Below are 23,259 nucleotides of genomic sequence, written 5' to 3'. Positions count from 1 at the left end.
GACATGGTCATATTTAAAAAACTACACAAGTGTCTACTTTGTACAGGTGTTTAGGCCTACTGATCAACACAAGCAAGCACGTGTCATAGGATTTCTGTGGTCAGTAATATCTCTTATGAATATAATCCCCAATCACTTGACTGGCTCTATCTCTATCTCTCTCTCTCCTCTCCACCTGTAGCTGGTGTGTGGTTGTCCTGGGGCTGCCGTCTCGTCATCCAGGTGGATGCTGCACGCTGCTGGAGGTTTAGGTAAGACCCCCCACCCCCACATGATTGTAAAGCGCTTTGGGTTTATAACAATACACAAAAGAGCGCTATATAAAGTGCATCATACATTCATCTAAAACTTGTTATAAATTCCCATATGAACAACAAATGTCAAATAGAGATTTATACTCCACAAACAAACTCAATGAAGTCAGTCTAAATGTCAGGAGAAAAAACATGCTTCCAAATCAATGGGACCAGACTGTTTAAACCCACTGCAGAATAAGGCATTCAAGAATGACCCACATGTTTTTAATATGAGTAGAATATCCACCAACATGATCTTTTTTCAAAAGCCTTTATCTGTGAAACAGGTTTCATTAGTTGCGCTTGGTCTGATTACCTTTGATTATCTTGATGCCACAAGTGTGGATTTCAGGAACAATTTGTAGTGAAACTTTAAAACTGGCCAAATAATGTAACATTTGCATCATATAGTATACGTGTTATCAGTTTTTTTTTTTTTTTTTGCATTTGATTTGTTTAACTATTACAGTGATAAAGTACACATTCCTTCAGTCATCATACAGTACACACAACTACCATTCACTGCATCGAGAGAGAGAGAGAGAGAGAGAGAGAGAGAGAGAGAGAGAGAGAGAGAGGTTCATTACTCATGTCTTCATGTATGCAATAGTGGCCTCATATATATAACATGAGAAAATTAAAGTCTTCCCCATTAGAAGTGCTTCTGCAAACTAGGAAGAAAATAACAGGCAAAAGTGCAAGTAGCAAACTCTACTGATTGTTAACAGATACATTAATTACAAACAAACAGCTTCTCCACATCAACTGGTTGTAGACTGTCATGTACTTCCATGTGACAGCTTTTTTAAGGAGAAAAAAAAGTTAAAAACTTGTTCTTTTAAAAAAAAAAAGAGTCTTATTATTGTTTGTTATTTTTCACCTTACAGTCGCATAATACAGTGAGCAAGTTATATACAGGCTAAACAAAATAGCCTACTTTTAATAGCAAAATATAAAAAATATTTAACAGCTGTTGACCCATTTGTAACGATAGACTACCTCTGGCAAATCAGTGGCTGCAATCGTTGAATAGACATATAACACAGGAAACAATTTATAACATTTTGTGCACAAGCGAACAATTATATACTAAGCTTTGTTCGAAGCTGAAACGTAACGTGAAAAGTTAAAAACATTTTAACGCGAAACAGGAAACTCGTGAATATTTTGCTCCGCCCAGTGAAACCAAACTCACCAAACACCGTCAATTTCACAACAGCGGACCTGTCGACGAGGAAGTGCCAAGATGGCTCCGAGTGGACTAAAAGCGATCGTAAACGAGAGTAAGTTTGATTTAATCCCGCAATACGGCCCTTAAAACGCATGCTGTCCATGTAGCAAATGTTTCAGAGCTTACATAATGATATAAGTTATGTATATGCCTGTTCTGATGTAGAATCATAGCAACAGGTGTACAGTGAGTGCTTGATAACTTACGTCTCAATAGACCAAACTTCCGTGTGAAGCTGTGCACAAACTTTAACTTCTGCTTATTAGACCTTCAGCAAGGTTTAACGACTTTACTAAACACTTTTACTGTCTCAGAAACGTCTTGTGTTAATGGAAGAGACAATAGACTTGTTCTTGCAGCGCATTGTTTAATTTATGTTGTGTCATTTGCGGTCTTGTGATCATTCTCACGCCGGACACAATAAAAACACAGGAAATTACTGTTTTTTTTTTTGTACCTATTTAGACCATGCACAACACCCTTCACAATATTAATATTGGTACATTATTACATTTTGAATTATTATTACATTTCTCCAGGCCTATGTTTTGTTCCCTTCTATCATAAGCGTCTATATGCCAAGATTTCTACTCCTTTTTTTTAAATTATTTTTAATTTGACCATATGCAACCCTGGACCACAAAAACAGTCATAAGGGATATTTTTTCTAAGAATTTTTGTAGGCTCATGCACGATACGTTTGTGAAATCTATCTATCCATCCATCCATCCATCCTAAATAAACCTTATTTAACCAGGGATGTAATTTTGAGAACCAAATCTCAATATCAGTCTCTTCTTTATTTCTTATTTCTGGTAGTCCTCGTTCTAAAGCAAATAGCCCAGAAAGATATTTAACTTGCTCTAAAAGACTAATGCTGATCACCATAAGGCTCAACATCATTGTAAATGCCATAAATGCTTTCACCGCTGATGTTGATGTTCTCTAACTACATTGTTGATCTCATTTGACTGTAGAAATCCTGAGCGGTGTCATCAAGAGTGTGAAGAAGGATGGGGAATGGAAGGTGATCTTGGTACAGCAGCGTGAAGTTTTACTCTCTTCGTTCGGACTCCTCATAATCTGGTGTATTGTGTGTATGTAGGTGCTCATCGTGGATCACATCAGTATGCGGATTCTGTCCTCTTGCTGTAAAATGTCTGATATCATGGCAGAGGGCATTACAAGTGAGTATATTTCTTTTTTTTCCTTAACAGGTTCAGGATGTGTTAGTGTGATTCTCACAAGGTTTCGCTGTGAAACACTTTTCAATATAAAGATGCCAGAGTGTCAGAAATGGAAGTGTGAAAGGTGTTTTTTGTTTTAGAAACTAGGCTGTCAGCAGTTGCAAAGTTTCCATTGTGCCAGATAGATTTTTGTTGCAAAATTTGTCAGTGTTGCCCTTCAATGGTTGGCTCATTAACCATTAAGAAAAATCTTGAATTAAGAAAACCAGATGTGAGCTGTCCTGTTTCCTTCACAGTTGTGGAGGACATAAACAAGCGGAGGGAGCCGATCCCTAGTCTGGAGGCCATTTATCTCATCTCTCCTGGGCCAAAAGTGAGCGCTCTTGACTACCCACATCTCACAGTTGAAGTGTTAATATAATGTCTAGTGTTCTCTAAATATATTTTCGTTAACACCCACTGTCTTATGTAATGATTTCAATGAACTCATTTCTGTTTTTCCAGTCAATTGAATCTCTAATTGGGGATTTCAAAGACTCAGTCTTCACATACAAGGCAGCACACATCTTCTTTACGGACAGTAAGACAATAAGTTTTCCATTTGCTTTGATGTTTTTATTTTGAAGACAGTGCATCATGGTTGCCCGATGTGCATGATCTGGATTTGTGTAGTTATTGTATCTCTGTTCATCCTGCATTCAGCTTGTCCTGATGGGCTTTTTGCTGAGCTTGGGAGGTCGAGGGTTTCCAAGGCCATCAAAACCCTGAAAGAAGTCAATGTGGCTTTCATACCATATGAGTCGCAGGTGCGTGGTAGCATTGCAGGCACGTACAGTAACTACCATTCAAAGGTTTGGGGGCGGCAAGATTTGTAAATGTTTTTGAAAGTCTTTTATGCTCACCAAGGCTGCATTTGATCAAAAATACAGTAAAACAGTAAAATGTTATTATTATCATATAAAATAACAATTTCCCATTGTAATATATTTTTTGAAAGCTAACTTATTCCTTTGATATAAATTTCAGAATTCCTTCAGAAATTCATTCTGATATGCAGATTTGATTTTCAAGAAATATTTCTTATCAATTTTGGAAACATGCATGTGCTGGTTTTTTGTTTTTGTTTAGTTTTTTGGTGGAAATCATGATATATTTTCTTAGGATTTCTTAAATATAAATCCTTTGCGCATATATATATATATATATATATATATATATATATAATTAATATGTAGATGTCTTTACTGTTACTTGTTATCAATTTAATTGCATCCTTGCTGAATAAGTTTTTATTTCTTTCAAAAAAATTCTTACTGACCCCAAATGTTTGAAGGTGATGTGAGTTTTGCATGAGGTTTTACACTGTCTTAAAACATACGGATCTAGTTGTTTTCGACACCCTTTGTTTTTGTTGCAGGTGTTTACTCTGGACAACCCCAGCTCCTTCCACACTTTTTACAGCCCAACTCAGACTAATCTAGATGACAGGGCCAGGATGATGGAGGCCATGGCCGAGCAGATCGCCACAATCTGTGACACACTGAAGGAGTACCCAGCCATCCGCTACCGCCAGTACTGATGCCCCTTCACTTGACTCTACTTGTAGTTTCTTGGGGTAATGTGATTTGTTCGAAGTGTAAACCTGATATGTTTCTCTGAGGGGCCCAAAGGAGAATTTCACCCTGGCGGAGATGGTGATGGACCGTCTGAATGCACATAAAGCAGACAATCCCAGTATGGGAGAGGTGAGATGTCGGGATATTTATGATGCATTAATGGTTTTAATATTTGTTTTATAAACATCCTCTATCTTGTCACACATATACTTCAAACTTTCTTCAGTTTAAATGGACACTTCTTAACTGCGGTGTTATTTCTTACTCTGGTTTCCAGACTATTTTCTCTTCTCTCTGTGTTTTTTCCTCTTCTCCTCTGTCAGCTGGTAATGTCCTAAGCTTGAGGTGGGTGTCAATGCAAATCTAGTTTTCTTTTTTTGTTTTTTCGTGCTCTGCTGGATCTATGTTCTTCTTACTTCTTTTTTTTTAACTTCTAACCTCTCATCTATTTTCCCTCGGATGCTTTCTTTCATTTGCTGACATTTCAGAATATTTGTCCATTCTTCAGCTGCAGCACCAGAGCTTGTTCCAATCAGCTTTAGTAAAATAAATAGCAATAGAAAAATAAAGTAGATAAATGGTAAACAAAAATAGCCTCTTAAAACCCCCAGTGAACAAGCCTAAGCTGACAGAAGTGAAAAAGAAGTCCCCAGGATGTCGAAGTAGATGAGGAAGGAACCAAGAGAGGAAGCAAGACTCATCTGGGGAAAACCTCACTGACATCAGACATTGCGTTAACCAATAAATGTCCAGTTTATTTAAGTATAAAAGATGTCACTGGACAGTTGGACTTTTTTACGAATTAAAAACGTTATATAGTTATTGTCAAACCTGTTAGGTCATAAAAAGCTGGTGACGTCTGTCATTAAAATACAAGAAACAACAACACACAATGGGTATTTCTTCTCATTGGTGACATTTCTTAAAGACACTGACTAATGAATTAAGTGACTATTGACTATTTGGTGATCTATGCTGTTTATAAACAAAAAAAACAAGAATAACAAAACACAAAAGCGTATATTTTAATAAAATACAACATATGTGAGTTAATTTTGGACCCGGAGTATTAATTACCATTCAAAGGTTTGGGGTCACTAAGATTTATTTTTGTTTTCTTTAAAATAAATGGATACTTTTATTCAGCAGTAATGCATTAAAGTGATCAGAAGTGACAGTAAAGACATTTATAATGTTACAAAAGATTTTGTCAAGTAAGTGCTGTTCTTTTAAACTTTCAGTACTTCAGAGGATTCTAGAAAGTTTCTACAAAACAAACACACACACACACACACACACACATATAACATATATCCATTTCAATGGATAATAATACAATTTTTTTATTTTATTTTTTTTTACCACAAATCTGCATATTTGAATAAAGGATCATGTGACACTGAAGACTGGAGTAATGATGCTGAATACTCAGCTTTACATTACAGGAATAAACTACATTTTATAACGTATTGTAATAGAAACCAGTTATTTTAAAGTGTAATACTATTGCACAATATTACAGTTTTTCCTGTGATTTCAACACATAAATGTAGCCTTAATGACCATGAGTGACCTCTTATAAAAATGTAAAAAAAAATCTTACCAACCCCAAACTGTTTTTTTTATTTTTATTATTATACATTAAAAAGAGAAAGATCTAAAAATATTTGTGACAGACAAGCTTATTAAGCAGACGTCTAATTACGTCTGACATTGAAACTCGTCTAACACACTGATGCATTTCCCTGGTTTGTTTGTTTTTAAAAAATCCTCACTTTAAGGAACTATAATTGCATTTGATCTTCCTGGGCAGGGCACGGATAAAGCTCGCTCCCAGCTGCTTATAGTGGACCGTGGATATGATCCCATCTCTCCAATCCTGCATGAGCTGACCTTTCAGGCTATGGCCTACGATCTGCTAGACATCGAACAAGACATTTACAGGTGTGTGCAGGTCTGCTTTTCCAGAGAGCTCTTTATTTCCTATCATAATAAATCAGGAGGGTCCATTTTACTCTGGTTGTGAGCAGTTAATCTGAGCAGTGGTGTATGAAATCATTACTGGAAGTCTATGAGTTGTTGCTTATTGTTGGCAGGTATCAGACGACAGGGATCGGAGAGGCTCGAGAGAAGGAAGTGTTGCTGGACGAGGACGATGAGCTGTGGGTGCAGCTGCGGCACTTGCACATAGCAGACGTCACCAAGTAAGAGCAGCTCTACCTTCACGTGTCTCTGCTGGCCTTCTGTGCTGAGCTCTTCTGCTCTGTTTCAGGAAGGTGACGGAGCTGCTACGCACCTTCTGTGAGAGTAAGAGGATGAACACAGACAAGGTACACAAGCATTCTCTGACCACTACTAGTCGGGTCCTGTGGCTCAGTGGTAGAGCATTGTGTTAGCAGCGCAAGTTTGTGGGTTCAATCTCCAGGAAACACACATACTGCCAAACAAAATGTATAGCCTGAATGCACTGAATGCAAGTCGCTTTGGAGAAAATCGTCTGCTAAATGCGTGAATATTTACATTTATTCATTTAGCTGAATAAATGTAAAATTTAATATTTATTCATTTAGCTGTCGCTTTTATCCAAAGCGCCTTACAATTGCTACATATGTCAGAGGTCGCACGCCTCTGGAGCAACTAGGGGTTAAGTGTCTTGCTCAGGGACACATTGGTGTCTCACAGTGGATTCGAACCCGGGTCTCTCACACCAAAGGCATGCGTACACATGCATCTGTGTCATACAGAAGTTCAGATTTGTTTGTGCTGACAATTACAAACGGTGCTTCTTAAGATGCTTCATGGTTTAAAGGAATTCAACAAGGCAACACTTCACATAATGAGGTTCATTGGTTGACAAAACATATGTTATTGGACTGTCCAGCTTTTAATGCATGTAGAAAACTCTTTCATGAAGTGAACTCTCTTAAAGAGTTATTTAGTATAATTTTGGCAGAAAACGTTTTTGAATTGTTATAATATGTTTATTAAAAAAATCTTGTGTAGTATAACTTTTGTTATTGTTATACTTGAATTTTAAATTGTTTTTGCCATGAAAATAGCCTAAGATGCTGACATGGCATTAAATAAATATATACTGTATACTACCACTACGTATTGGTTAGCATTAGTTAATGCATTATAACATTTCTAGAGCATTTAGTAGTATAGGTTTAAGTTACTTTATACGTATACTGTGGTTCATTAGCTCTTGATTGCTCATTATAGTGCTGTCAAACGATTAATCACATGCAAAATAAACGTTTTTGTTTGCATAATAAATGTTTGTGTACTGTTTGTTTATTTTATATATGTAAATACACACACATGCATGTATTTTGAAAATATTTACATGTATTTACATGCGTATATTTATATTCATATAATTTATATTATATATATATATATATATATATATATATATATATATATATATATAATACATAAACATTTTTATATATATTGAAGTGTATACATGCATGTGTATGTTTGTATGTATATAAGAAATATATACAGTACACATACATATATTATGTAAACAAAAACTTTTATTGATAATTTGACAGCACTACATATAACGTTAATTTAGACATCATGAAATTTAAAAGAGTGTGAATAGTAATAAGTGTGAATTGAATATAGTATTTTTTTTATAGTTGTATGTTAATACAGTCTCTTGGCAATTTGTTAGTATTTTACAATTTGGCATATCCACATAAAATTCTATGATTTAATTAATGAAGGATATGTTTTATGGCTGGGGTTTTTTTTATTTGTCATTGTACAATTTAAGATGAAATCACCACCACCTAAAATAATGACATTTTCCTGTGAGATTGGGTTGGTTTATTGCAATTTAATGAAAAAGGATTGTAGTTTAAATGACTATAAAATGCAATTAGCTGTACTTTACTCAACTTCAGCTGAATGCAAGTACATCGGTAATAATAATTAATAATAATAATTAATACAGAATGATTTAAAACGTACTTTAATGTACATTTTAAAATCTGACGTTATATACAAATTGTGTACTTAAGTGACATTTTATTTTATTAATACAATATCCGTAAATTTTAAAGTACACTATGAATGCCTTGACTTCCATTGCACAGAAAGAAAGGGAAGTAAGCGGGGACCATCAACTGTTTGATTACCAGCTTTTTCAACATATATTTACTATTAAACTCTGTTTTGTTCCTAATTCATACTCCTTCATCCCTCAGGCCGACATTAAAGATCTGTCTAAGATGCTGAAGAAGATGCCACAGTACCAGAAAGAACTGAGCCTGGTACGTCTTCTCACATAACACGTCTTCCTTTTCCCCTTAAAGTCTTCATCTCAAGGTCTTCAACTTTTTGTCTGTGTTCTGGACAGTACTCCACCCATCTGAACCTCGCTGATGCCTGCATGAAGAAGTTCAAGAACTTAGTAGACAAGCTTTGTGAGGTGGAACAGGTCAGTGCTTCCTGGTTTGGATTCAGACCCAGATCTGATCACTTCTGAAGAATTATTTCATTTTATGAATTTCATAAATGTTAGTGATAGGATCAACATCTTTAAAACACAATTTATACTGTTTTATGGGTCCAGTTCAGAGGGTCCGTAACGATCTTTCCTTTTGTCTAAGCTGCTTATTGTAAATGTATGCAACAGCTTGCGTGCTGAACTTTGACCTGTCGAAGTAAAATAATGCACAGGAAGCTGCTGCATAATCTTTGTAAGTACCAACAACATGGCTAGACATTGTACAGCCATCTCCATGTTTTATCTATAGCAGATGGAGGGTTTTATGTTTAACTAAGTGCATTGCTCTGTGTGGATGTATTATAACCAGCTGGTAACGACTGGACATGACTGCAGCTGATGCAGTTCTTTACGTGCCATATTTATAGCACTTTGTGTCTTGTTGATGGATAATCTCAACTACTTCCTATTTTGATAGACTTTCGCATGCGTATGACTTAAATTTGAATTCTTTTATGTAATTGTTATGTAAATATCTACCTCAACATCTGCCTCTGACTAATGGCAGGTTCCAGGTTTTTTAACAAAATAAATAAATTACTTTAAAAAGTTTAATACCTTACAATCTGAACATTTCACACCATTAATGGTTTTGCTTTGGATATGTCTTACAGGGCATTAAGATATTACATGTATAATTTTGCTTCCTCGTTTCCTTTGAATAATTCTGTTATTTTGTATGATTTTTTTTTTGAAGTAGTTTAAAAACTATTTTGTTGTAACAAACAAATGGGGCGAAAGAAATGTTGGAATAGAGATTTAGTTTCAGGATTGTTTTGTTTCTCATTGGTTGGTGTTAATCCCTGACTCACTTTGGATGCTTTTTGTGGTATTTATAGAAATAATGTAACAAGTTGTAACTTTACCATTCAAACATTTTTGTGGTAGTAAGATTTTTTTAAAGAAACCATTATTATTTGTTTGTACTTTTTTTCAGCAAGGATGTATTAAATTGGACAAATGTGACCGTAACGATGACAGAAGTTTAAAAAAATAAAAAAATGCGGTTTGAAATTTTTATTCATTAAATACGATGGTTTCCACAAAAATATTAAGCAGGAACTGTTTTAAATGTTAATAATAAGAATACATTTTAAACTTTTACTGATGCTGGCAATCGATTAATCGCATCCAAAATAAGTTTTTGTTTACATAATATGAGTGTGTACTGTAAATTTATTATGTATATATAAATACAAACACATGCATGTATATATTAAGAAAAATTTTATATTTGTATATTAAATATATTTATATATAATAAATCTATACGTGTAAATATTTTCTAAATATATGCTGTGTGTGTGTATTATATATATATATATATATATATATATATATATATATATATATATATATATATATATATATATATATATATATATATATATATATATATATATATATATACAGTACACACACATTATGTAGACAATTCTTTTTCTTTTGGATGATTAATCGCGATTAATCGTTTGACAGCACAAATTTTTACATTTTTTTTTTTTTTCAATTAAATGTAACAAGACATTTCTTTTAAAAACTTTCAAAATCGTACCAACCACACACGTTTTGCTAATATGAACACCACAATGTTGGACTTTGTCAGACCAATTTTACAGGATTTTTCATATCTGTATGATATGACTGGAGCCTCCATTGCTTCAGAGTCTGAACACTGAACTCATTGTTTGAGGGATGATTCACGACCTTAAAAAACTGTGTACAATGAAGCATTATGAATTAAAATAGTCAATAAACCTTTCCTCTGTAGGACCTGGCCATGGGAACAGATTCTGAGGGGGAACAGATCAAAGACGCTATGAAGAGTATCGTCCCTGTTCTGCTCAACACCGAGATCAAACCCTACGACAAAATCCGCATCATACTGCTGTACATTTTCCATAAGAAGAAGGGTATGAACACTTGCATTTATGAATGACTTCATTTAAGACTGCTTAATGAAATAAATGGAAGTGATTCTTCATTACACACAGGCATTGGTGAAGAGAACCTCACAAAACTCATCCAGCACGCAAACGTGCAGCAGGACAAGAACATCATCACCAACCTGCAGCACCTGGGCTGCCCCATCATTACTGGGGTAAGATGAGGCGCTCAGACGTCTGAGGATGGGCCCTAGTGCAGTCTGCAGATGTCTTTCTTTATTTCCTTATGTCTTTCCTTTCCTTATTCATGAACATAGGAGTTATACTGATTTTCTTAATAGGAAATAACTGTCCAGGCACCTGTGTAGGCCTAAAGATCAATACGTTATCAAATTACTGACATATTCTCTGTCTTGTCTTTCAGGGCGCTAATGCTGGTAAGACTCTGTCTGACAGGAAGGAGCGCACAGAATCCACGTATCAGCTCTCCCGGTGGACACCCGCCCTTAAAGATGTGATGGAGGTCAGGAAACACGGGCAGTAATAGCTTTATAATCATGTTAAGAATGTAATTATTCTCATTTAAATTCCTTTGGCTCTGCAGAATATCATTGATGACAAGTGTGACAGGAAGCAGTGGCCGTTTCTGTCTGATCCCGCCCCCATCTCCACCACAACCACAGACACCACAGTCGGGTACCAGCACTGCTCACAGCCGCACAGACTCTAGAGACATTACTGATCGACCCCATTATTTACACATTATTATGCAGCTGTTGTACTGTCAGTTTCTTGACTTCTAGAGTAAACAGTCACCTGAGCTGACAATACTGAATAAATATTGAAAAACAATATCTAGGTTGAAGAAGATTTTTGTGGACATGCAAATACACTGATATTCCAATGAAAAGCAAACATTATTAATGTTCTATTTTAGAATTGTTTTGCATTACTAATTGAACACTCTAAACAATGTGGCTAATTTCATTACTTTTTACAATTCTATTAGTATTATGTACAGAAAGGGATTAGGGCCAAGCAATAATAAAAAAATAAAAAAAACACCTCGAGATTAAAGTCATTAAATGTTCAATTATCACATTTTGAGGAAAAAAAGTCAGAAAATTTTGAGAATAACTCATTAAATTACGTGAAAAAAGACGTTAAATTGCAAGAAAAAAGTCTAAATAAAATGTTGAGAATAAACTCATTAAAGGTTTATGAGAAATATGAGTAATAATCACTTTAATCTAGCTTGCGCTCACAGTTTTAAAACGGAAGCAGTTCCGGGAGCATGACGTATGAGGTCAGTGTTGCGCATGCGCCGGTCAGTCGTGAAAACCAATGTTTGTTAACAGGAGCAAAGGAAGTAAAAGTTTCCTTACTTTAGCATAGGAAAACCAGTCTCCTCTTGGCTTATATCAAAATCCTCCAACGTTCTTCTTCACAAATCCTCGTTTTGTACTTCTAATTGGTGACCATTGTTTTGCTCTGATCTCTCCCCTGTGTGTCACTTCTGAGCAGTGCATGCGCAGCGCTGACCTCGTACATCATTCCCCCAGAACTGCTTCATTTACAAATGTGAGCACAAGCTAGATTCAAGTGATTATTATGTTCGGAATATTACAAAAACACATCGATTTGCAACAGGAGGCCCTTGTTCACCCCCCAGGGCCATGTGAGACACTTTTCTTTTTTAATGGATGAGTTTTTATTAAACTTCTTTGGGACCGATGCAGTGCAACATCTGCTGAGTGCCATCAAACTGCTTGAAAGATTAAATAATTTTTTTAAAATAACTGCAATTCCAATTGAAATTCGTCTTAAAGAGTAAGACTAGGGCGAGTAATTTATGGCTTAATTTTTATTTTTGGATAAACTAACCCTTTAAATTATGAGAAAAAGTGTAAATAACATGGAGAGAATAAACTCGTTAAATTACAAGAAAAAATCTCATTACATTTCGAGCAAAAAGTCAAGTATTAACACACTTGTGTCATGTTCATATCATCTCATTGGATGGTGTTATCCAGTGTCTGCAGTGGGGTGGGTTGGAGAGTACACGGAGGAGTATCTGTAGTCTGTCTTTTGTTAAACTTCTCATCACGTATCAAATCAGAAAATTGAAAATCAATTGCTTAACGAGTGTTTAATAATAATGTATTAATTAGGTTTAGTGTTACTACAGTAAATCCATTGTAAATATTAATTTGTGGATTGAAAAGTATTCTACCTGCATTGTTGCCACACAGTGTTTGTCCTGTTTTCCATTTATTATTGCTTGGCCCTAATTCTCTTCTGTAATTAAGAATTGGACACACACCGAGGACAAATTACGAATGAACCATGAACAGAATCTTTTTTGCTCTAAACTGTTGAGGTTTCAAAGCTACAAATGACGAGATGCTTTGCACGTGGTCTGACGTTACTGTTGAATCCTATTACAGCAGCGCACGGTTCGGACACTGGCACAAAAACAAGGCTCCCACAGAGTACCGCAGCGGCCCGCGCCTCATCATCTTTGTGATTGGTGGCATGACGCATTCAGAGATGCGCTCTGCTTATGAAGTGTCCCGGGCCACCGAGGGCAAATGGGAGGTTCTGATTGGTGAGAAGAATTGACTTCTGTTATCAGTACAGCATATTACGTAGTTTAAAGCACAGTATTTATTTAGTGTTTTCTGAGTTGTTTATAATGTCAAACATCATTTTCTTCTGCAGGATCGTCTCACATGCTGACTCCAACCAACTTTCTGAACGATCTGAAGAATTTGGACCAGTCTGCGCCTGTTTAGCAGTACATCGCTGAAGAGATTGCTTGATCCCATCCCTCCGAACTCATGTGAAACCTGATACTCTGACCAGTAAAAAGACACATTTTAGATCTTGCTTACTGATTATTTGTTGTCTTTTAAAGTAGTAATTTTAATTACACAAGCTAAACTGGTAGCATATGTTTGTATATATATATTAAAACTATGGAAGACTGATGTTTAATTTAAATTATATATATGAATATATATATATATATATATATATATATATATATAGATGTCTTCAAATCAAAAAAAGATGCGAGGCAAGATTTAATCAACTGCACAATTATAAGCTTTTTATATATATATATATATGACCATGTATGAATGAAATTATTTGAGAAGTTGTTGCCAAAAGCTTATAATTGTGCAGTTGATTAAATCTTGCCTCGCATCTTTTTTTGATTTGAAGACATCTGTAACAAATTATCACACTGGATTTCTGCTTTAATCATACTGCTATTATTTTTAATCTACAGTCAGGGTTTTGTTATATTTTCTGCCTCTGTGTTGGTGAAGGCATCAGATGTTTCATCTCAGTATAAATTATTATTATTATTTTTGTTATTCATGCTCTGAACTTGTGCACTTTCTTCTTTTACTGTTACGTTATATCATAGATAGGTGGATGTGGTTCACTGGGTATTTTTGCTTGTCGTCTATGTTAATGATAATAAATACATTTTGCTTATGCATATACTTGACTATAACAAGTTTCTTCTTGCTTTCTGTTTATGATAGATTAATATAGGTAGACCAGTTTTTTTTTAAGAAATCAATACTTTTATTCAGCAAGGATGCATTTATAATGTTCTATTTCAAATGCTGTCAAAAAAATCTATACGTTTTGAACTTTCTGATCCTGAAAGGTATCGCAGTTTCTACAAAAATATTAATTAGCACAATTGTTTTCAACATGGATTTAAAAATATTTCTTAAGCAGCAAATCAGCATAGAATAATTTCTGAATGATCATGTGACACTGAAGACTGATAAAAATTCAGCTTTGCATCACAGGAATAAATTACATGTTAAAATATATTGTAATAGAAAACACATTTTAAATTGTAATAACATTTCACAATGTGACTGTTTTATTGTATTTTTGATCAAATAAATGCAGTCCTGGCTTAAAGGCGCAATGTGTAATATTTAACAATATATTTACAGAGAAGCAATATAATATACATAATTATGCTTTCATAGGTGTATAAAGACATTTATTAATGAACCGTTATGTTTCTATTACTTAAGATTGAGCTATTGTGTGAGTTGGGGGTTGCAATTCACACATAGGGGTAGTTCACCTAAAAATGCAAATGTGATGTTTATCTGCTTACCCCCAAGGCATCCAATATGTAGGTGACTTTGTTTCTTCAGTACAACACAAACTGAGAACACAGATCATTGCAGTCTGTCAGTCTTAAAATGTAAGTGGATGGGAATCAAGGCTAAAACATACAATAAAAGAAAAAAACATACGCAAACAAAACTAAATTAAACCCTGCGGATCCTGATGACACACTGATGTGTAAAGACACAAAACGATTGGCCTGTGCAAGAAACTGAACAGTACATCGTTTTTTTATCTCTGAGTCTGATGCACTGCAATGCCTGAACTGTCTGAGCGCCTCCTCAAAACACAGCCTGCAAGTGAGGCTTCTTCTTCTTGCTTTACAACAGATTGCAGACTCATAAGTGCATTACTGCCACCATTCTCTCAAATTGTACAGCGATCCGCCATAGAGGAAGAAGAAAAAGAAGACGCCTCACTTGCAGGCTGTGTTTTGAGGAGGCGCTCAGAGACAGTTCAGGCACTGCAGTGCATCAGAAATAAAACTATGTAAGTACTGCTCTTCCGATCGTTTTGTGTCTTTACACATCAATGTGTCATCACGAGCCGCAGGATTTAATTTGGTTTTGTTTGCGTATGTTTTTTTGTTTTGTTTATTGTATGTTTTAGCCGTGATTCCTATCCACTTCCATCATAAGACTGACAGACTGCAACAGCTTGAGTTCAAAATCTTTGTTTGTTTTCTACTGTTCGACTTACATCTTGGATGCCCTGGGGGTTGGCAGATAAACATCAAATTTTCATTTTTGGGTGAACTATCCCTTTAAGACATCTTTATGGTCTAGATATGTGTACATCTATATGGGTTCCCATTCTGGCATTTTTTTTGTATTAATTTTATGTAGTCAGTTTTGTATATTTAACATTTTGTAATGTTTCCTGTTTGAAACTGTACCTAGACGAGATGTATAAGAGGGTTGAATATTAATGCAAACAGCTCATACTGTTTAGTATAGTACGTGTATACTTATATACTAGTATAGTATGTTTTCTGATGCTTTCATACTTTCACCCAAAAATATGAATAACAATTCATATTTTTGTAAAAAAAAAAAGAAAAAAAATTAAGCACTTAATTTCACAGTCTTTTAAAAGTTCCAGGTCTTTTGCAACTGCACTCCCTGTACCTCAGCTCTTGATTGAAATGTCACTCTCCCTGTACATCACGATCATAATATTTAAGCCCATTGTCTTCTGATTTTCAGAAATCCATTAATCGGTTCCATAGAGTTATTAACCCAAACACAGACTGATGCTGCTGAGAGATATTGATGTCACTGTCCCGTGATAAAAGATCCTGGCGCTATGATGGAGAGGATTAACTGGTTTTATCTGGGATTAAAGACGACCCCCGTCTATGTTTCCTAATGGCTGTGGTGGGTTATATTCAAAGCTTAAGACCTTCTAAAAGCTCTCTCCATCCGTCGCTTCAGTCGAGAGAGAAGCTCGCTCACAAGTTTGTGCACAAGTACGTTACTCGACCGCTGCATGACAGAAATGTTCATTCTCGTTTTGAAGAAGTATGCACTGATATTTGCATTTTAATAAGAAGAAAATCCAGATGAAGATTGTAGAATTGGACATGACGTATGTGGCGGACAAAATGGAGGTATTTGATACTTTTATCTTTAAATTTCAGATTTAATTTCAAATGTAGGTTTTCGCGCCTACTGTCTGTTAAAAGTGAATCGGATGTTGTTGTCTCGACAGCGAGTGTCAGTCGAGCAGGACGAGAGGTTTTCTCTGGTTAGTGAAGCTCAGCGTGGAAGAATAGATGAAGAACAGCGCGGTTTCTCGGATCCAACAACAGACCAACAAACTCACAGCTACAGCTCAGGTCAGATCAGATACTGGGATTAAAACACCAATTCAATTACTTCCACCCTGATCTTTTGAACGACGCTCTTTATTAGCGCTATTTATTTATTAAGGCAAGACTAAGTGAAAAAAAATGGTAAAGTTCCCCATACTTACACATCTGATCAAAGACCATTTTTGTGTATGACATGTTTTCTAAAGTATTATATTTCAATATGAAAATTAGGTATTTTCTAATTAAACATGCACTTATCAACATACATTTGCAGAACAGAAATCTGAACATTGGATAAAGCCAGGTTCAATTTTTTGTTTCAATTTTTTCATATATTAGAGTAAAAATGTTTTTACACAGGGGACTTTGGATTTATCACTTAATAAATCAGGAGAAAAAACATGTTTTAGGGAAAAAAATATAACATAAATAAGAGACATGAATGATATAAACGTTTAGAATATATATATATATATATATATATATATATATAATAAAATGTTGTATTTAAGTGCTGCTGAAGTGGAGATTTCTGGCTCAGTGCAGGAGAAAACTAATTTCTAAATACATGTTGTAATTGAAATCTACAGATGCAAATGAGTAAAGTGTAATGTAACAAGTGTGTATTTTGGATGTTTTCTTTCCACTAGTTGTGATAGCGAAATAGTCCAAAATCTCAAAATGTACCAGTTGCATTGACATCTTCCCTTAAAAAAGTATTTTCTCCGCATGTTCTGCACCAGATCCAGATGCTTTTTTCCAGTTCCTGGTCAAGAGTCAAAGTCAGCGATTAGACGACCAGCGGGTGGCACTGAGCTCATTGCCAGGGATGGAGGCGTTCACCATCAAAGATCCGAAAGATGGAAGTGTACTGAAGACAAACTTTGATCAGATTTGCAGCCTGGTCAGCAAAGCTAATGTGAGTTTTCCAAACAATATATAATGCATGCTGCAAGATTAGTTTAAGGTTATACTTTTTTTTTAAATCAGTGTATATCTATAAGAAAGGTTTGAGAGTGAACTTGTTTACCTGTCATGTAGAGTTTCAAGAAACACGACCCTCCAAAAATGAGCCTGACCCCCGGGGCCCAGGACTCTATGAGAAGATCAAGCTACAATCCTCCAACTGCTGCTGATACAGACACCTACAACACTCTCACAACCAGATCAGCCTCATACAACCCTATATCAGACAAGGACAGAATGGACTATGAAAGTTTTCAAGTGAGTATGAATGTTATATTTACACTAGCCTCAGATACTTAAGCCATATTTTTCTCAAAAAGCCTGTTATTCTTGTTCTGAATCCATCAGCGTGATCAGGATCAGCTGTTGTGTCTAGTTAGTCAAGCACAAAGTAGACGTATGGATGAACAACGCTGTTCAATTAACCCTTTATCACCTGGACGTATGGAGAACAGCCAGTCAGGTAAGTGTGTCATGTGTAATGACTTATCAAAGAACAAACCAGTCAGTGCAGTTTCTGTTCCTCTACACCCAGATCAAGATGTCGAGAAGTTTTTTAAACTCATTGCTAGCACTCAAAGCCGGCGGTTCGATGACCAGCGGGCGACGCTAAACCAGCTGCCAGAGATCACATCGCCTCGTGGGATGACTGCTGCGGATTCAGATCACCTCTTCAGCATGGTCTCCAGAATTCAGGTGAGTAAAATGCTGAGATGTTGCCTTCATCATTTATAAAGGCATTATATGTTCCCTTTCACATGTTTGGACTCAGTAAATCTATATTTTTATTTATTGTTTTATTCAGCAAGTATGTATTATATTGATCAAAAGTTAAAGTAAAGACATGTATAATGTAATAGAAGATTTCTATTTCAAATAAATGCTGTTATTTTGAATTATTCACCAAAGAATCATAAAAAATGTAACCTGGTTTCTACAAATAATTTGCAGCATGTTTTATAAAAAAATGATGAATGATACATTTGTGAGACAAATGCACAGCTTTAACAAGGGCAAGAGCCCAAATATAGGCCAGCAAAAAAGGGGCTTATTTTAAGATGTTAATCAACATTTACTAGCGCTCTCCTGTTTCTATAATTGGTACATGCCCAGAAACAGAAGCCTGGATAGACTATCATTAATTTAAAAGCACTCTGTGATAACGATGCACTCTTGTATTATTGTCTCTTTGGCAGGGCTCTCGGATAGATGATCAGCGATGCTATGCTCCCAATATCCAGCTGGGGTCTCCTGCCCCCCCTAAGAAGTCTCAATCTCAACCCATATCCCTGTCTGGATCAGGCTCACCCTCTAAATCAGCCCAGAGATCGGAAACATTCAGCCCTGCCTCCGAGGTGAGCAGCCACAATTCAGACTGCATTCAACTGTAGCACAGTTCATTCTGAATAATGTTAGTTGCCTGTTGGGATGAAAATTTGCCTTTTTGCTTAATCCGGTAGAATGCATGAAATGGAAACATTTGTGTTAAAATTTTACATAGTCCCTTTAAAAAACAAAAATAATAATAATAGAAATAAAATAAAATAAAACATGTTAAGTCTGCGTCATGCTGTCTGTTAACATAGAAAGTTTTAATATGGTCACCAAACTATTTTCCTGTGAAGGTAGAATGCTGCTGAGCCCCAAATATAAATGAAATGTACATTGTTTTCTTTCTCTGTATTAGGTACAAAATTGCATTGATCAGGACCAGCTTTTTTCCCTGGTGCATCATGCACAGCAACGGCGAATGGATGACCAGCGGTGCTCATTTGAACCCTTTAAAAAGCCGTCCTCCTTGCCAAACACTAGTCAAACAGGTGACCAAGTCTGCTTATTATGAATGACCTGCTCGTTATAAAAAAATGCATTGCTGCAATCCTAATGTATATCCACACTGTACTGGCTTGTTGCATGCAGTGGAAGATCCTGAGCAGTTTTTCAGACTGGTGGCCAACTGTCAGAGCAGACGACTGGATGACCAGCGCGTGACACTTAGCTCATTGCCAGGCATCCAGAACTGCAGCCCTGGAACCAAGAGAGAGAACAATAAAACATTAGCCCCTAAAATTACCCTGACCCCTGCATCACCTGCTGCGCCAAAAAAAGTTTGTTCCAGACCTTCCTCTCCCACTTTGAGCATCAGTGAACCAGAAACACCTGTCGGGCCTCCCCCAAGATCGGCCTCATATCCCCCCGAGAGATTACTGCATGATGATCTGTCTGTGCAGGTGAGGGATTTGGTGTGGCGTGTAATGCATCTATCTTTGCTTTTAATCTCTAACAATTCCAATTAAGTTGTTGATATTAATTGGAAGCACACTTTTGTTTTACAGATGTCATTTCAGATTTCCATGTGCTTCCCTCCACATCAGGTAGGTACTGAAGGTGACCACAAAAACTGTTTACAGAATCAAAATCATTATAATTGCCATACTTCCAAACTTCTCAAAAGTCATATGATGGCCTTTTGCAAAAAAAAAAAAAAAACAGACCAGAATACGTCACAATGTTTCAGCTGTTTTTGTGGGTATAATGAAATTCAATGGGACCCAAAGCTTTTAAATGCCAAAAAGCACTGAAAATTTGTTAAAATGAACTATCCTAATGAGTTTACTCACTCACTCACTCACTCACTCAGTGATCTGGTTTAACAATGTTTTTAATGAACAGCTCTGTGGATGGGAAGACTCATTTAATGATGTAAATCATGGTCTGATTCTCACACAAAGCTATTGTATGGCTTCAAAAGGCTTGAATATAGTGCAAGAGGTGCATAGACAATCGTATACGTTTTTTGTTATATTCGTAGCGTAACAATGTGGTCACTATGAACTTCTATAGGACACTGTGAATTTTTCTATTTGTATAGAAAAGACTTGCATTTTTATATAAAAACAATAGGCTTTTGCAGGCCACTGCTATTGCTGGAGTCTTCATGGTGTGTGTATTTACCATTTTCAACAGTATTTGCCAAAAGTGCTATTCATTCTTAAAAGTGCCCCTATCATGGATTTTTGAAAATGACCTTTCATGCAGTGTGTAACACAGCTGTAAGTGAATGAAAACATCCGGCAATGTTTTAAATCTGAAAGTGCACCAAGTATAAAGTTATTGTCTCTCTAAAGAAAGAGTCGACTCTGAATCATTGAAATGAGTCGTTTATGTCAACATAAAACATTAGCATATTCCTCTCCCACTTGTTGGTCTTTTCGTGTTGGTCTGAAATGAATGCAAATTCATTCTTTGCCACTAGATGCCGCTTTTGGAGCAGCAAAAAAAACCTGTACACAAAGCAGCACTGCGTTCACAAAGGCCCAATCCCAATTCTACCCCTTAGCCCTTCCCCTTTCCCCTACCCCTCCGTTTGAGCGTTCACGTGAAGGGGTAGGGGTGTCTCGATTCTCTTTTGGTTGGAGGGGTAGGGGTAAGGGAAAGGGCCAGATAGCCCTTCAAACAAAGATTTTTCGGGACCACACTTCAAACTAAGGGGTATGAATTATCTCGGCAACATGGCTGCTACAGCGAACAAAAAGACACATAAATGTAAGCTTTTTTGGCATAAATAAAGATTTTAACGAAAAGTAATCATTTGTTTTATGTTAAATTCAATTGTGAGTTCATATTAGCGGTCATGTTACTCAAAGAAATGTTTGCCAAAAATCGCTAATATTTGCTAACGTCAGCGATTACAGACTGCATGATAGTGCCACAGCATATGTCTGATCAGGGCGATACCGTAGACTAATCCCCCCAGTAATTAGAAATCTCTAAACCATTTTCTCAAATTTTGCCTAATCGAGAGAGAAAAAGAGAGAGAGAGAGAGAGAGAGAGAGAGAGAAATTGAGGTTGCATGTAATCACATCTGTTCGTTTATCTTTTTAGAGTGAGTTTACTTAAAAACAGCGATTGTATCCTCTCGTCGCTGGAAAATATAATGTAGCGATTCAGTATTTAAACTGTATTAAATAAAAGTCGTGGGGCAGCGTTGACAAGTTTATTTTCTCCTGGATGTGTGAGCTGCGCGATTTCTGATGTGTTTGTGTGTCAGTAAGCAGCTCATTAATACAGAACGATAATTAAAGGCTCTAATGCACACCAGCACACCAGTATATGTGTGTATTGTAAGAGCTAGACGACGAATGATGACATGTGACGTCATGGTAGTGGTGTCCCAATCCTTAGGGGAATATCTTCTCCCCTACCCCTTGAGACTCTGTTTTAAGGGACAAGGGGAAGAGGTAGGGGAAGGGGAAGGGGAAGGGGAAGGGGTATAAAATAGAATTGGGATTGGGCCAAACACTGCTTTTTCAGGCGTTTATATGCATGATGCAATTAAAATTAGACCAATCAGACCAATCACTGCAGATTAACGTCACGTTAAGTAGGGGTTTGGAAAAATTTATCATTAAACGAATCGTTTGGGAGTCGTTGAGCAAATAAGGTAAAATAAACACATATTATAAGACAATGAAAGTGTTTTTTGACCATGCATGTCAACCTGTTGTTGGAGACTCCCAAAACCAAAATATGAACCTTTCATTACATTACTACAACTTAAGTACACTTAAGTAAATTTTTTTAAACAGCTTTAAGCAGGTCGATAGAAGCTGGTCAGCTCAAAGCAAACTTAGGGCACCAAAACAGTGTTTTCCTATTCCAGATTTATGCATGAACATTTATGCCTACACTGTACAATAAATCAGAAGTTGAGTTTTTTTAGTTTACTCAGCTTATGGAAAAATTCTCATGCTTTAGCCAAAAATACAAATTATTCAAGTGCATCAACAGTACAAAGTCTAAAGTGTAATGTTTATTTTTGGGTCTCTTTCAGACGCATGGACCAGATAACCAGCCATGTCCATACCCTGAAATCTTCCTCACAGTCGGACAACAGGGAGAGGCTATAGTAATTCCTCTCAGCCCTACGCCTGGCAGACCGCTTTCTCTCAATGTGAACCCACCCGGACAGCATTGCTCCAGGTCTGCGTCTCCTCACAGGTCTCCTGCCAGGCAGGGACACTCGAGACCCTCTTCTCCTCACCCAGGAAACACGGCTAGTCTAATGGGCCCCTATGAGGACTACATCTCTCTGAACCAAAGAGTCTACACCACTCAGAATAATGTACGGGACAGAGCAGAGCTGAACAAGGAGGCTAAGAAAGGAAAAGGGAAGAGTGGTGGAAAGAAAGAGAAAAAAGAGGGAAGTAAAGAGAAGAGAAGATAGGACACTACATGTGTTTATTTATTCTTGTTTCACATCACCTGGATGAATGTCAGTATTACAAATAAGCTAAACTTGTTGGTTTTTAGAAAAAGGTTGTTTGCATCTAAAGATTTCTAATTTTTAATTAGCAAGTTAAAATAAGCTATGCTCACACTGGAAATGAACATACCGTTTAGAAATGTATTCTGTATGGTTTTATTTCATGGCTCAGGGTTTTTGTAAACTGACTGAAATGTATTTTATTTGTGTGTCTGTATTAAGTGAAGGTGTAAATGTTTTTTTTTATCTGCTGTGATGGATGATCAAATAGGTTTGTGCTGTTTCTGTTGTGTTTGATAATC

General features: G+C 36.2%; 2 protein-coding genes across 3 annotated transcripts; both read left to right on the top strand.

Annotated features, from left to right (window-relative positions):
- Positions 1-1,472: 1,472 nt before the first annotated feature.
- Positions 1,473-13,768, top strand: stxbp2 (syntaxin binding protein 2). Its single transcript, XM_059559393.1, has 19 exons — positions 1,473-1,579; positions 2,505-2,554; positions 2,633-2,714; positions 3,011-3,087; positions 3,219-3,294; positions 3,417-3,520; positions 4,132-4,286; positions 4,375-4,459; positions 6,144-6,274; positions 6,427-6,534; positions 6,603-6,660; positions 8,554-8,619; positions 8,706-8,786; positions 10,627-10,768; positions 10,850-10,956; positions 11,166-11,264; positions 11,346-11,437; positions 13,189-13,349; positions 13,463-13,768. The coding sequence occupies exons 1-19, from the start codon at positions 1,543-1,545 to the stop codon at positions 13,534-13,536; spliced, it is 1,785 nt and encodes a 594-aa protein (XP_059415376.1). The 5' UTR covers positions 1,473-1,542; the 3' UTR covers positions 13,537-13,768.
- A 2,418-nt stretch (positions 13,769-16,186) lies between these two features.
- On the top strand, positions 16,187-23,023 carry LOC132123258 (uncharacterized). 2 transcript variants are annotated; one of them, XM_059533914.1, is made up of 11 exons: positions 16,188-16,520; positions 16,622-16,748; positions 17,468-17,643; positions 17,766-17,948; positions 18,039-18,153; positions 18,226-18,386; positions 18,887-19,045; positions 19,378-19,510; positions 19,611-19,921; positions 20,027-20,065; positions 22,526-23,023. In XM_059533914.1, the coding sequence occupies exons 1-11, from the start codon at positions 16,473-16,475 to the stop codon at positions 22,916-22,918; spliced, it is 1,845 nt and encodes a 614-aa protein (XP_059389897.1). In that variant the 5' UTR covers positions 16,188-16,472; the 3' UTR covers positions 22,919-23,023. The 2 variants fall into 2 exon arrangements, with proteins under 2 accessions (XP_059389829.1, XP_059389897.1); XM_059533846.1 differs by having other exon boundaries at positions 16,187-16,520; positions 18,039-18,386.
- The last annotated feature ends 236 nt before the right edge of the window (positions 23,024-23,259 follow it).

This window comes from Carassius carassius, chromosome 1, assembly GCF_963082965.1.
Source record: "Carassius carassius chromosome 1, fCarCar2.1, whole genome shotgun sequence".
Classification (NCBI taxonomy): Eukaryota; Metazoa; Chordata; class Actinopteri; order Cypriniformes; family Cyprinidae; genus Carassius; species Carassius carassius.
This window is presented reverse-complemented; position numbering and strand designations above follow the sequence as displayed.